General features: G+C 42.1%; 1 protein-coding gene across 1 annotated transcript; it reads left to right on the forward strand.

Moving 5' to 3' along the window:
- The first annotated feature begins 2,593 nt into the window (after positions 1-2,593).
- Positions 2,594-10,316, forward strand: LOC129120576 (histone RNA hairpin-binding protein-like). Its single transcript, XM_054633242.2, has 8 exons — positions 2,594-2,935; positions 3,293-3,424; positions 5,580-5,684; positions 6,216-6,275; positions 6,525-6,656; positions 7,239-7,388; positions 8,545-8,629; positions 9,342-10,316. The coding sequence occupies exons 1-8, from the start codon at positions 2,892-2,894 to the stop codon at positions 9,456-9,458; spliced, it is 825 nt and encodes a 274-aa protein (XP_054489217.1). The 5' UTR covers positions 2,594-2,891; the 3' UTR covers positions 9,459-10,316.
- The last annotated feature ends 3,017 nt before the right edge of the window (positions 10,317-13,333 follow it).

A 13,333-nucleotide genomic window follows, 5' to 3' on the forward strand; every position in this document is an offset into this window, starting at 1 on the left:
AAGCTTTTGCCTGTGATTGACAGGGCCTGCAATGGATTTAGGGACACATCCATAGGATTTTGCAATTCAGCAGTCCTTAAAAGATCTTTGTATTTCTTTGTTGAAGATATTAGACTAGACAAAGCATAACCAGTCTGCCTGTGGAAGTTAAATTTTGGGCAGGTTTATTCCCTAACCTGCCCAAATTCCCAGATTCTGTGTGCCTGAACAAGCTGTGGTAGCACAAGGGAAGGAATGAAACAGCAGATGAAGTTTGAGATCCACTGAAGTGATTTCATGCAGTGCTGCCAGTGGATGTAGGATCATCCTGTGTTCTAATTAGTAACCTCATTAGTCTAAATAGAGCAGTCAAAACTGGAATGCAGCCTGGCCATGCACTTGTTTACCTACCCAAGGCTGTCTGACACAGAGCTTGCAACTAAGTGAAGCAGAAGTCTGGCACTCCACCCCCAGTTTTTCCTTTAATTTTACCCAACTTAATTAAATCTCCCCTGCATAAATCTGTGCTCAGTTTATAATTAAACCAAAATATACCCTGAACTTCAGCAGACAGGTTTCAGTTTCTCCCTAGCAGTGACAAGTATCTTCTGTTGGCATGCTTCCACGGGGAGAATCTCCTTATAGACGATACATTATCTGTGTTTGTGGAAACCATCCTTCACTGCCAGTTCTGAAACGCCACGGGCTGTGTGTACTTCATTTTGTTTCTAAAACTCCTTTGAGGTCACAGCTGAGGATATCTCCTGATATCTCCTCCCCTTAAATTCCCACCGTGGTGTGAAACAGCTTTTGTGAAGGATTTTTGTTGCTGACAAGGACACAAAGATGCAGTGCAGCTGTAAGCCCTGAGGTGTGTCCCAGCAGATAGTGCTGCTGGATAAACTGAATTTAATTTGTAGATTGTGTCGTGCTAAAAGTACAGTGTGGCTTCCAGGCTGTAGCTGTCCTCTGTCTGCCTTGCTTGGGTGTGTTCAGGTAAACATGCTGGTCTAGCTTTTGGCAGAGCCAGGCTGAAGGGAGGGGAGTTTGTTTGTGCATGTTTTGAACCTCTGCTGTACCTCAAGCCTGACCTTGGTGCAAGAACACAGTTCTGTTTTCCATTGTAGTGTGTGGGAAAGGAGAGGTGCCAGCAGAGCAGACTTTTCTGCAGGAATGTGGATGTTCATGCAGATGCCACACAGAAAATGTGTGAGTTTGTACAAAATTTAACACAGTAAGGCCAGGCAACAGGAATGGAATTTTCAATGTAAATACCTTCATGCATAGCAAGGCTGAAGTGTATCTTTATTTAAAAAAAAAAAAAAATCAAAACCAAACACCACCTGTTGTTTCTGAGAAATTTTAGCTCAGAAAATTTCTCCAAAACCATTGCTGCACTTGGATAGTTGCTTTAGTGTTTTAAGCTGATAAGAAAAACCCACCAAACGAAGTTTTGTTTGCTACTTCTGCCATCTGTTTTACCAGATGTGGTACTTGGGGACATGGTTTAGCAATGGACTTAGCAGTGCCTTGTTAACAATGGTTGTGCTTGATCACCTTAGAGGGCTCTTCCAACCTTTATGAACCTGTTATTGAAAGGCTTTTTCAACCTGAGTAAGCCTGCCATTGTAAGGCCAGAAGAAAACCATCTCTCTGAAGTGTTCAGGCTGCAAATTTATTATTGTTTAAAGATGCTTGTGTTCTGCTGGAGTTCTCCAGGTTGTTTCTAAATTACTGTTCTAAAATGAGTGTATGCCCAATAGCAGGACCAACACGATCTCACTGTGCGTGCATCTGCAAGTAAAAAGGTCCATGAACCAAGGCATAACCACCTCATGCCATTACCCAACCTTCCTCACTATTGATAACTAAATTTGGACTCTTAGGATTTAGGACAATACAAGACAATAAAAACAATTAGGACAATACAAGACAATAAAAACAAAGAGTTACGGACAGTCCAGGTACCTTTTTCTGGGCAAAATAAGCCCGGAAAAGGACCCACGTTAACAGAGGATTAACCCTTAAAAGCAATAACCTGTTGCATATTCATACACCTCATACATGATGCATAAATTCCATTCAAATACAGGATTCTGCCTGGTCAGTGTCAACTTCTTCCTCTTAATCCTAATCACATCTTCAGAGCGAGGCAGGAAGAAATCAGTTTCTTCTGATAAGAGAGCAGTAAATTCTTTTTCTCTGAAAGATTTAAGCTGCTATTTCGATGCAAGTCCTTTCTTTAAAAAAAGTACCTTACATAGCATAGTTTCTATTTTAACGTTATGTTATAACCTAAAACTGTATTTAACACACTACTTAAGAAAATTAATACAGCATAACTTTCTAACTTTATAAGATATATAATATTAATTTTAATATTTGCAAAAGCCAATCATAAAATACGCATTTTTCACACCGCGGACCGTCATCCTTCATATTTAAATCGCGGGAATTTGTATTTTTCTTTTTGTTTGGGCTGGGTTTTTCCCTGTTGTTTCACGGGAGTCCCGCCGCCCCAGCGCGCCAAAACCGCGCGCCGCCGCGCTCGATTCTCCCGCCAACACGCCCCGGGGGCGGGGCCGGGCGGAGCGGGCTGAGCCATTGCCCTGGTGGGGGGGTGGGGGATGTCTGTGAGCGTCTGAGGGCGCGGGGCGGCCGCTGCGCCTTCCCGCTCTCCCCCCCTCCGCACCTGTCCCCGTGGAGGCGCCCCGCGGGGAGGCGGAGCGGGCGTGTCGCTCAGCGCCGGCGGGAGATGCGAAGGGGCTGAGCGGGAAGGCGGCAGCGCTCCCTCGGCTCTGCCTCACCGCTCAGTTCTGCCTCACTGCCCGGCTCTCCTTCCTCCTCCGGCCTCCTCAGCTCCCCGCGCCCGGCTCTGCCTCCAGCCCTCCCTCCCGAGGATACCCCGCGCCATGTCCTTCCGCCACAGGAGCCCGCACGGCAGCACCAAGAGCAGGTAAGGCCGCCGGGCTGAGGCGGGGGTGGCGGCGCCGGCCCTCGCTCCCCCCTATGCTCCCCGGGCCTCATTCCCCCTTTGCTCCCCGGGCCTCGTTCCCCCTTTGCTCCCCTGGCCTCGTTCCCCCTTTGCTCCCCGGGCTTCGCTCCCGCCGTCCCGCAGCGGAGCTCTCTGAGGGAGTGGGGGGGGGCAGAGCCCCCTCAGAGGGCCCGCAGAGCCCCCTCAGGGTGCCCGCAGCGAGTGGCGTCGCCTCCCTGCGTTTGGTGGCCGCGCACTCGGTAAATAGCGCGGTCTCTGAAGGAGGTTGAAGCCCTGAAGCCCACCCGGGCTCTCTTGTGTCGCTGTGTCTGTCCCCAGCCCGCAGCACCCGCCGCGCTGGGCCCAGGAGCGGAAACGCGGCGCCGATGGGAAGCGGCGGAGGCAGAACGAGCCCGAGTCCTCCGTGTTCGAGGAAAACAAGGCCAGGCCTGAGGACAGCCGGCTGGACAGGTGAGCATGGTGACAATGGCAGCGGCTTCCTGCTCTTTTGTTCGCCCGGAGCTGTTACACTGGCCCTTCTGCTCAGCTTTCCTAGCTCTGCCTGTTTATCAATCGCTCATCAGCCACAAATAGCTGGTCTTAAAGGAGGGAAAAGGATCGAGTGCAGTGCTCTTATCTTGGAGTCAGTTCTTAAGAGGCAGCATTTTTCATCCTTATCTCTTGAAATATATGTCCTTGATAATTTATATCCTATTTCGTGTTGGTCTACTGCTGTTTATCGAGAATTAATACTGTACAGGCCCATTATATTTGTAAATACAGGCTGTACAAACAGTTGTGGTAAAATTGAAGTAAATGACAAAAATTCAATTCTTAGAAATCATCTATTTTCTGTTTCTGAAGGGAGTACAGAGAAGTTGTGTTATATTTCAGCACATTTGTGGGGGGATGCAGTTTTGAGGTCACCCCATAGCACTGCCTTCCATGTCTGTCAGCACAGCTAGACTTAAGTATTTATTTTATATCACATTTTCAGTCTGAGCTATTCATGCCGTGGTCTCTTTAATCACTTTGATCTCTGGATGGGAGTTGGCCCCACAGCCCAGTTGATTGAATCAAGGTTTCTTGAACAGGGCTAGGTTGTGCCCACCCATTTTCCTTTGCTGACAATAAGCAGGGAACCTGTTGGTCAGTGGCTCAAGTTACATTATCCAGAGTAGCTTAAACTAATTCCAGGAAGCATAGTTGAACAGCAGTACAAGGATGGAACTTCACTGATAGTTTCAAAGTAAATAAGTGACACTTCTGTGTGTCTCCCAGTACTGAATTGTGCAGACATACTTCCTGGTTTCAGTTTGGATTGAGCTCTGAAATTATTCGCTTCCTCTGCCAAAACTTTTTATTTATGCCAATCCAACCATGTCAAAAGAAAATTCCCAAAAGTAAAGAGGATCAGGGTGGAGGCTTGTCATCTTGATAATCACAGCACAGGTACAGAATCAAACAAATATAAAAAGATATCACAGCACAGTGTTGAGGAAGAAACTCAGTTGGGACCAACTGGGATTCTGCTGTTTGTTCTCTACCATGGGAGAGCAATTACTGAATATGGTCTGTATTCTCTGCAAATCTAGAAATTGGTATAAGCAAAAGTTAAATTCCTTGGAGCTTGAACAAATCTTTGCAGAGGGACCTGTACTGTATGCTATGAATTTTTAATTTTGCCAAGTTGATAACTGGATTTCATCTAAAAATAACTTTTAGTTTGAATTTAACAAACCACTCAAAGTTGTGCAAACCAATTTAGGAGCAGGGAGGGAGTTGGAGCTGGTTTTAGTGCAGATGGCCCTAATTCCCTGACTCCAGGGGACATGTTTGCACAGAATCCTGGAAAGTCTCCAGAGCATTTCCAGATCTGCTGAAAAAGCTCTGCTCTGTAGGATACAGTTTTGAGTTTTACTTAGGGAAAATTGGTCATCAGGAAGACAGGCAGGGGAAACACTGAATAATGCAGGCAGCAGTAGATGGTTGGGAAGGAGTATGAGCTTATTCCCCACAAGAGTCTGAACCTGCTTGTGATGCTAATGGACTGCAATAAAGTTGTTAAACCAGTTTGCAAAGTCACAGCAAATCTGTTTCCTAGCTAAAATAAAATGGTTTTGTGCCTTCACCTTCTCTACCAGGCATATACACACATGGAGCAACTCCTGGTGCTATCATGTAATTTTAATTAATTAGCTTTGCAACTTAATTCTGTGCTCCAGCCTTTTATCTCTTATATAGCAAATGAGTCTGCAGTCATCAAAGTATAAATAATTGCTGAGTCATTTAGTGGAGTGAAAACAAGTGAGTAAATGAATAAAGTTGGTGTTTCATGTCCCATTTTCTGAAGAACACAAAGCTGGAAATTACTGAAAGCATGGGCTGGGTTATCAAGCTACAGTGGTATGTTTCTATAGATACCTACATCAATTTTAACCCAACACAAGGTGGGAGTCACAACTGATGCTTAATTTTACAGTGATAAAATTTTAATAAAGCACAAGGTTTTCACAGCCATTTTGAGTATTGTAAATAATCATGTTTAAGGGATCAAGCTGTGAGTGGTAAATACAATAACCCAAAGTTTTAACATAGAGCCTTAATTTTTTTTTTTTCTTTCTAGTTTTACAACACCAGAAGGTCCTGGACCCCTTCCCAGGTGTTTAGACTGGGGCACTGCAGTGGAAGAAGATGAAATGAGGACCAGTGTTCACAAAGAAATTGCAAGGTATGCCTGGGTGTCTAAGATGAAGTGGTAAAAGGAACAGAAATGGAAGTTATCTTGTAGAATCTGTTTCAGCTTGTATTTTTAACTTCACCATTGTGGTAAAATCAGGCCAACCTTAGCCTCTTTTCTGCTGCTTTCAGATCTGCTTTGGGTTCAGTCCTGCAGGAATGTCATGGGATACTCTCTGGAGATTGGATGTGTATCCCTAAATATCTCCCTTTTGGAAGAAGCTTTTCCTGAATCTCTTAGATTAAAATACTTAAAATACCCTCTCACTAATGACTGGGTTTTTTGTATCATTGCTATAAGAAGTTGCTTTAGGGAAAAATAGTCAGGAAAAGAAAGTCCTTGTATTTTTATTGGTTTTTAAGGGAAAACTGAAACATCCATTTCATAGCAAAAACGCCTTTGCAGTGTCTGGGGGTGCTGCTGCTTTTCTGAAAAGTTAATTCACCCATGAGCTGGGACAGTGCAGCCTTCATGTTCCTTTTTGTGTATATAATTTCTTAAAACTGATTTGAATTCTTACAGACACAGAAGAAAACTCCTGATAAATGAATTTTCAAGAGAAAGGAAGTCCTCCTCAGGAAGGTAGGTTACATTTCTAGCTTAGCTGAGGAGAATCTTGAAAATAGAATTTTCATTGTACAATGTTGTTTCTTAAAACACACAGTTTAAAATGCTTCATCTCAAGTCTGTTCCAACACCATGGTTTAGTAACACCCTGAGCATTTGTTTGAGAAGTTTTAACATGTTTATTTATAGCCTTTTACAAGTGGGTTTGTTTGAGTGTCACTGGTTTTCTAGTAGTCCCAAACCTACAATGTTTTTTTCCTTCAGTTCTGATTCAAAGGAGTCCACGGTGGCAGTAGAACTTGAGACAGATGAGGTGGTTTTGATGAGAAGACAAAAACAGATAAACTATGGAAAAAACACGATTGCATATGATAGATACATTAAAGAAGTTCCTAGGTAAGCTGCTTGACTTTCTAGAAACTAAATGTCCACCTCCAAGTCATACCTGTTCTTTATAAGCACATTAATGTACTAAACTTGGTATATAATACACATTTAAATAGAAGGTATCTACAAATTAAACTTTTTTAAGACATTCTTGAACTGTTAGATCGCACTAACAATCAACTGAGGTGTGGCTTAAGGGTTTATTTTAATGAGTCAGTATAAAAGAAACACCTCATGCTGCTGAAATGGAAATGAAAGTTCTTTTGGATGTGCTTGTCAATGAGAGGAAATGAAACTGCTTTTTTGCAGTCAGTTTTCACATGAGTTAACTTCAAGACAAAATGGGCTACAGTTGCTGTTGAGTTTGGAATTAAGTTTTCAAACCTATGAATGGTAATTCTTTATTGTTATTTCATTTGACTTGGAGTCAGAAAAACTAAGAAGTTTGTATGGAGCTGGCAAACCTTGGCTTGAGTGCTGGAATTGCACGTTGCTCTTTTCTCATAAATAATAAATCAGTTAACATTTAAAGGCATGTTATGTATGTGTGAATAAAGCACTGATCAATTTTCATGTCTGATATCTGAATAGATGCCATCGTATACCAGGAGTTCATCCCAGAACTCCAAACAAATTTAAGAAGTACAGCCGTAGGTCATGGGACCAGCAGATCAAACTGTGGAAAGTGGCACTGCATTCCTGGGATCCTCCAACTGAAGGAGGATGTGATCTGCAGGAAATGTATGTACACAGAGTATTCAAGATGCTGTTACAGAAATTATGATGTGAAGTCTCATGTTTAAGAAATAAACATCACCCCCAGCATAGTTCTTTTTGAGACAAGTCAGTGAGTGCTGAATGTTTTCCCTAATTATTTATCCACATTTAGTGGTGCTCAGTTCCTTCTCAATCAAAATATCCAACAGCTTCCTGGTCCTTGCCCAGTGTCCTTGGAAGGGCAAACATCCATATCCCTCTCTTTAGGTGAGGTGAAAGCAGAGCCAGTTCTGTGCTGCTCTGTAAAATAATCACCACACCATCAAGAGGAGGCAATTCTTTCAGACCAGTGTTCAGATTATCTGGCAGGAGCAGTGCTGGAGTGTTCTCACTAATGGCAGGTCTGAATATTGAGCTTGGACTAATCCAGTGTACAGGAACCTGCCTCTCTTCTCACTTGTTAGTTCAAGATCAGTGGTGTAAAATGTTTCTTCTCCAGAGAGGGAGAATTGTCAACTCATCCCAAGCTCTAGAAGATGTAGAGTGATGCCCTAGTTATTTTCCTTTGTTGAAAGCAATACAGCTGATCAGCAACATGACATAAAACTGGCAGTAGAGAACGAAGGGGACAAAGATGGAACTTAATTCCTCAGCAGGCAGTTTTGTGTTAATAAAGTAGTGTTTTTCCTTAATGGAATGCTGATTTTATAACTACTGCAGAGCAATAGGATCTAAAAGAAAACCTTCCTTTCAGCTTCCCTATAGTTGCTATCAGTGTGAGGGGAGTTGGTCCTTCAGCCAGAACCCTGCTGTGTGCATTGGAGTTAAAATGCTACCTTCAGATGCTGTGTATAATGGATATTAAATCTTTGCAAAACGGAAAAAAAAATTCATTCCTCTTCTGTAGCATTTGCATTGGGGCATTTCTTTAGCACTGGGTTTTTGTCTTTGACAAGTTGCAGTATTCAGTCTCAAGACTTCATTCAGTCCTTGGCCATTTTGGCAGTACTGAGCTGTTCTGCAGTTCTCTTTGTCTCCCCAGTTTGCCACCACTGTCCCTGTGATCTCTGCAGGTCTCTTTGCTCTCCTGGCCATTTTTTTCAGGACTGCACAACAAAGTTCATCTTAACACTAAAAAATCAATTTATTTTATGCTATATTCTTCTAAATGATTTTACAGTTGTCCTGTTGACCTTGGTGAGATGGAGACAGAATCTGTTGGAAGCAATTCTACTGAATCTCAAACGAGCTGTCAAGATAATGATGTAAGTATATCTGTCATTTGCATAACTACTTGTTGATAATTGGTTCATTGCTTAGAATTATATCCAGAGCAGCCTGAATACCTCACAGATCCCATCATCTGCTTTGTTTAGGGACTGTTTAAAAAGCTGAGCAATCTTGAAACTCAGGTATTTTCCAGCTAAAGCTATTCTGTCTCTAGCCTTGGGTTTAGAGAATTAGAACTTAAGTGATCATCTCAAATTAAAAACATCCCATTTTTTCATAGCTTACAAAGGAAAATTTATTTGCTGAAAGCAAATCAGTTATGAACTGTAATGTACAGTTGAAAAACTACTTTAGATTGCAATGTCTAATATTAAAAGAGGGTAACATTTCCTTCTCACACAGAAGTAGGCTCCTTTTATGTCCAGAAAGCACTTGGTACAGCTGAGCATTAAAGATCTAGGAATGCTTTTCTTGCTGTATTTATTTTTCTAATATTAAATCTGTATAATGTTTTAATGTTTGCATGTATAGGTCCTTGGAACACTTGCAAGGTATCTCCAAAGGTGCTTGGATGGGCAGAAGCCTACATCTCTTTAATATTAAGACTGGCATTGAGGTTTTATGGGTTTTAAAGCATTTGTAAGCCTTTGGTATAGGGTGGTCTAAATGAATTACAGAAGCTAATTGAATTACCTGTATTAATAACTTGTACTTAACTAGTAATTATTAATTGCCTTTTCCTTCCAGGATCCCTGTTCTGGCACTCCCACCAAAGTTAGACATGTTGACTATCAAGCAGAAGGAGAATTTGACTTGGAAGTGTGTTTGAGTGAGCCACTGAAAGAATTTGATACTGTGAGTTAAATAGTCTTGTGCAACCTGTTTTAGAGAAAGTTTCTTTTAAATTTGAGAGGTTAGCTTGATCCATAACCTGTTAATAGTAAGAAAGCTTAAGCAAAGTTGAAGACTGTTCTCAAAGCTGTGATTGGTCTAGGTATTCTCCAGACCAAACTTATGTAAAATTGCAATTAAGTTGTGTGACTTCTTGTTAACTTTAATTTATGTATATCAGATTTTTTTATAAAACTTTTCAATAGTAAAACTAGTCAATGGCAGTGCTATCCTCTAGTAATTATAAATAACACAGCAAGATCTTACCAATTTCCCCCACTCCCTCCCCCACTGTGAACATGATTTCAGTTGTCCACCTGCAGATCAAGAGCCAAGTTGGGGGATTTTTTTTATGCTTCCTTGTTTTTACATATGGCTCTTGTAACCCACCTGACCTGAAGTAAAGCACATGGTGCTGTGCATGTGGCTGATTAGTACTAGTAAGCCCATCTGCTGCAGTTACTGGAAGTTTAACTACCTTACCTTCAAAAACCACTTTTTTTTTGCAAAAATGTCTCAGAAACAATTGGAAGTTTAATACCCTCAAGAAATTGGAAGTCAGCATGGTAAAGTCTATGCAATAATGTTGGGGTTTTTTTTAGAAGTAGTAGCCTTAACTTGAAATTTGTAAATAGTCATCAGTCATTTATTAATGCAGTCAAGAAAACAATGTCTAGGGAAAGTGCTTGATTCTTTCAGTTTTCTGGTTTTAAATGTAAAACTGTTGTAAATGTTACCAACTGTACAGATTTTCTGCTGAGAGCAGTTCGTGTTTCTATTGCTTTTGTGTGGGATGTTGCTGGAAAATAAACAGAACTGCCTTTACTTTTACATATGACTCTTCATTTCCTGCTAGCAGTGCTCTGTGCATAATGAAATGCAGGGAAATGCTGAAAGCCAAGTGTCTGATATTGGAACTGAGCCAGGATATATTTGTGTTAGCACCATCCTCTGACTTTGAGGAGACCTTAAAATCTATTTACATGGCCACCAGAGTGAATTGGAGACAATTTCATTTAGTAGATGTCCATTAGCTGGTTGCCAAGTTCTGTTCTCTAGGAAAAACTGCTAGAAGAGCTGGGTGAACAATTCTTCACTTACAGGACGTCTTTTACAGTCACCTCACCTGGTTTTATCTCTTTAAATGGAATTTCCTGTGTGTTGATGTTACACCCCTTAAACTCATCAACTGAAGGGAGTACCTTAGCTAGTAATAGTGCTTACATGTGTCTGATTTGTTTTGAAATCAGGGAAGCTTCCAGAAGGAAGCAGTGGCATTGGGATAAGGTTGGTGCTCAGCTCTGATGTTAAGGAGACAGCCTTCCTAACATGTATTTCTACCAGAGAAGGCAATAAAATGGTAATTGCCTTCTACCTGCACTGCACCCTCTGTCCTTCCCAGATTGCTTTTCTCATGTCACATTTTCTGGCCACGCTGTTCCTGGTTGTTCTTTAAGTATTTTTGGTGTGTCAGTCTGTAGCTGAATATCAGAACTGCCACTAGAATTGGTTTATTTAAAAGAAGTTTTTCCATCCTGTAGCTACCCAAACAGGTTGGATCAGTGGGATATTCAGGAGATTGTTCAGAGGCTTCTGAGGGGTAAGGTTACTTACACCTGGTTTTGAAATAAGGAAGGACATGGTTGGGACAATCTCTTGAGCACAAATGCAGGCTGGGGGATGAACAGATGGAGAGCAGCCCTGAGGGGAAGGACCTGGGGATGGTGGTGGGTGGATGAGAAATTTGAAGTGACTCAGCCATGTGCACTCACAGCCCAGAAAGGCAGCTGTGTCCTGGGCTGCACCAAGAGCAGCCTGGCCACCAGGGCAAGGACTCTGCCCCTCTGTGAGACCCCACCTTGAGTGCTGCATCCAGCTCTGGGCTGGAATGTGGGGAAAACCTTGTGAAGAGCACTAATCCCTGGGCAGGGTTCAGGCAAACAACTGGGATGCACTTCTCTGTTATAATGGAGAACACAACAAATAATTCTCCTTTGGCAAATGGCTTAAGGTGCTTTTAAATTTCTGCAGAGTAACTTCTCAGGGGTTAGTCCATAATGTGGTATATAATTGGAGATTAATCCAACTAACCTGCTACTACTCAGACAAGGTTCCCAGCACAGGCCTTGGGACATGACCCTCCTGCACTGCCTGTGCCCTCCTGTGCATGACCCTGCCCTGCTGTGGTGGGTGTTGCTTCTCACTGTGCCCACTCTGTTCCATCTCTGCTCTATTCTGTCACCTTTCAGTGTGCTCTGTCACTTCTGCTTCAGACTGTAACATTCTATGTCACTGTTTTTGGGAGTTTTTTTGGCTAGTTTATCCCTTGTTTTCCTGTGGTGTGCTCCAGCTTGCTTACAGGTATGTTAATAGTGTTGATCTCATTAGAAGCAATCTGAGGTGCTGTTCAGATTTCAGCTCTGTGCAGCACACTCACCCAGGAACCAGGTGGGTGTGATCCAGACTAGAAGTGTAGCTGGTCTGTGTTCAGTAGCTGTTTGTGAAACAGGCTCAGATTTTTGCTTTTTCCTGAAGGAGCTGGCCATGCACAGCAATGTCTTCACTACAACAATTCCCCTTTGTCTCAGTTACTTAGATCACTTAGTTTTTGTGGCTGGTATTTAAAGAGGGCACTCAGTTTGGATGTTTTTCCAAAGCTCCTGAACACCAAATTGTAAAAGGACCCAGAGTTTTTGCAATAGAATTAAGCCCTCTAGTGGTTAAATGTGGGCTAACCCATCCATTTAGGGCAGTATCTGGTAACAGAGGAATCTTATGGAAAAACAATGTCCATATGTTCAGTTGTGCATAGTTGCATGCAGTGGAGTTTGCTTCAGATGGAGAACCAGCAAGTACTGCTGTCAAATTTTAGCCTTATTAGGTTAAATTCCTCTAAAAATAAAACTGAGCAGGTTGTTCTGTAGGCAGCAGAACCTGTCAACCCTGCTTTTTATAGACCTGTGCCTTCTGGTTTGTGTTTCTCTTACTCCCTTCACACCAAGCCCTGTCCCCTCTCAGCATCCTCATGCCATGCCTGGCTGACAGCAGCCCTGGCTGTGGCTAATTTAAAGCTCCATCTGTTTTGGCTGGGCCATTGGTACACGAGTGTGGGTAGGGTGGCAAGCAGAACATGAAAGAGCTGAGCTGCCCCAGCTTGTCCTTCACTTGGGCATTAACTGGGTCTTCCTTCATCACTCAGCTGTTGTCATATAAACCATAAGGGAACATATTTACCTTTCTGTTCAGTACCTGGACAGCCAGTTCAAAAATTAGAAGTGACAGGACAGAGATTTTGGAAAAGATTTGCCAGTACAACAATTTAATGCTCTTAAGGAAGCCAAGCTAAAATCAGCTTTCTTCCATGAATCCATTTTTAAGTCCAAAATACCATTCAAACAACTTCTCTTCATGCAGGTATTTACTGGAGTTATTTTCAGGATTATCTGTTTTATGGTGTTCCTAGTGTAAGTAAGAGTAACTGCATATACCTGAGGATGGGTCTGTATGGAAACCTGGGGGATCAGGCACTTCTTTATCAAAACTGGGCTAGTAAAAGACCCCTTTTAAAAGAATTTTGACCTTACTAGAAGTTCTTGCTCTTCTATTTTCTTCTATATGGTTTCTCATAATGTGAGAAGATTGGTTGCTAGCTGTTGAATACTAAGTTTGAGTGCTTCCTGACAACTAGGGATAAATTTGCCAAAATATTATATAAATAGTTAAGAGATTGAAGTTACTTTGTGAAGTGTCAAAAATCCATTTTACTTTCAAGGAAAACAGTGTAGTTAGAATGTACTATATACACTTTAGTTAGAGAAAGTGATAATGCTAAGCAGAATTTACTCCAG

The sequence above is a fragment of the Agelaius phoeniceus genome, chromosome 4, assembly GCF_051311805.1.
Source record: "Agelaius phoeniceus isolate bAgePho1 chromosome 4, bAgePho1.hap1, whole genome shotgun sequence".
Lineage (NCBI taxonomy): Eukaryota > Metazoa > Chordata > Aves > Passeriformes > Icteridae > Agelaius > Agelaius phoeniceus.

Excerpts from the sequence above, each read along its gene's own strand:
- LOC129120576 (XM_054633242.2), top strand. The coding sequence starts at position 2,892 with ATGTCCTTCCGCCACAGGAGCCCGCACGGCAGCACCAAGAGCAG. Across the intron at positions 2,936-3,292 it reads CACGGCAGCACCAAGAGCAG|CCCGCAGCACCCGCCGCGCT; the intron begins GTAAGGCCGCCG and ends GTCTGTCCCCAG. Across the intron at positions 6,657-7,238 it reads TACATTAAAGAAGTTCCTAG|ATGCCATCGTATACCAGGAG; the intron begins GTAAGCTGCTTG and ends ATATCTGAATAG.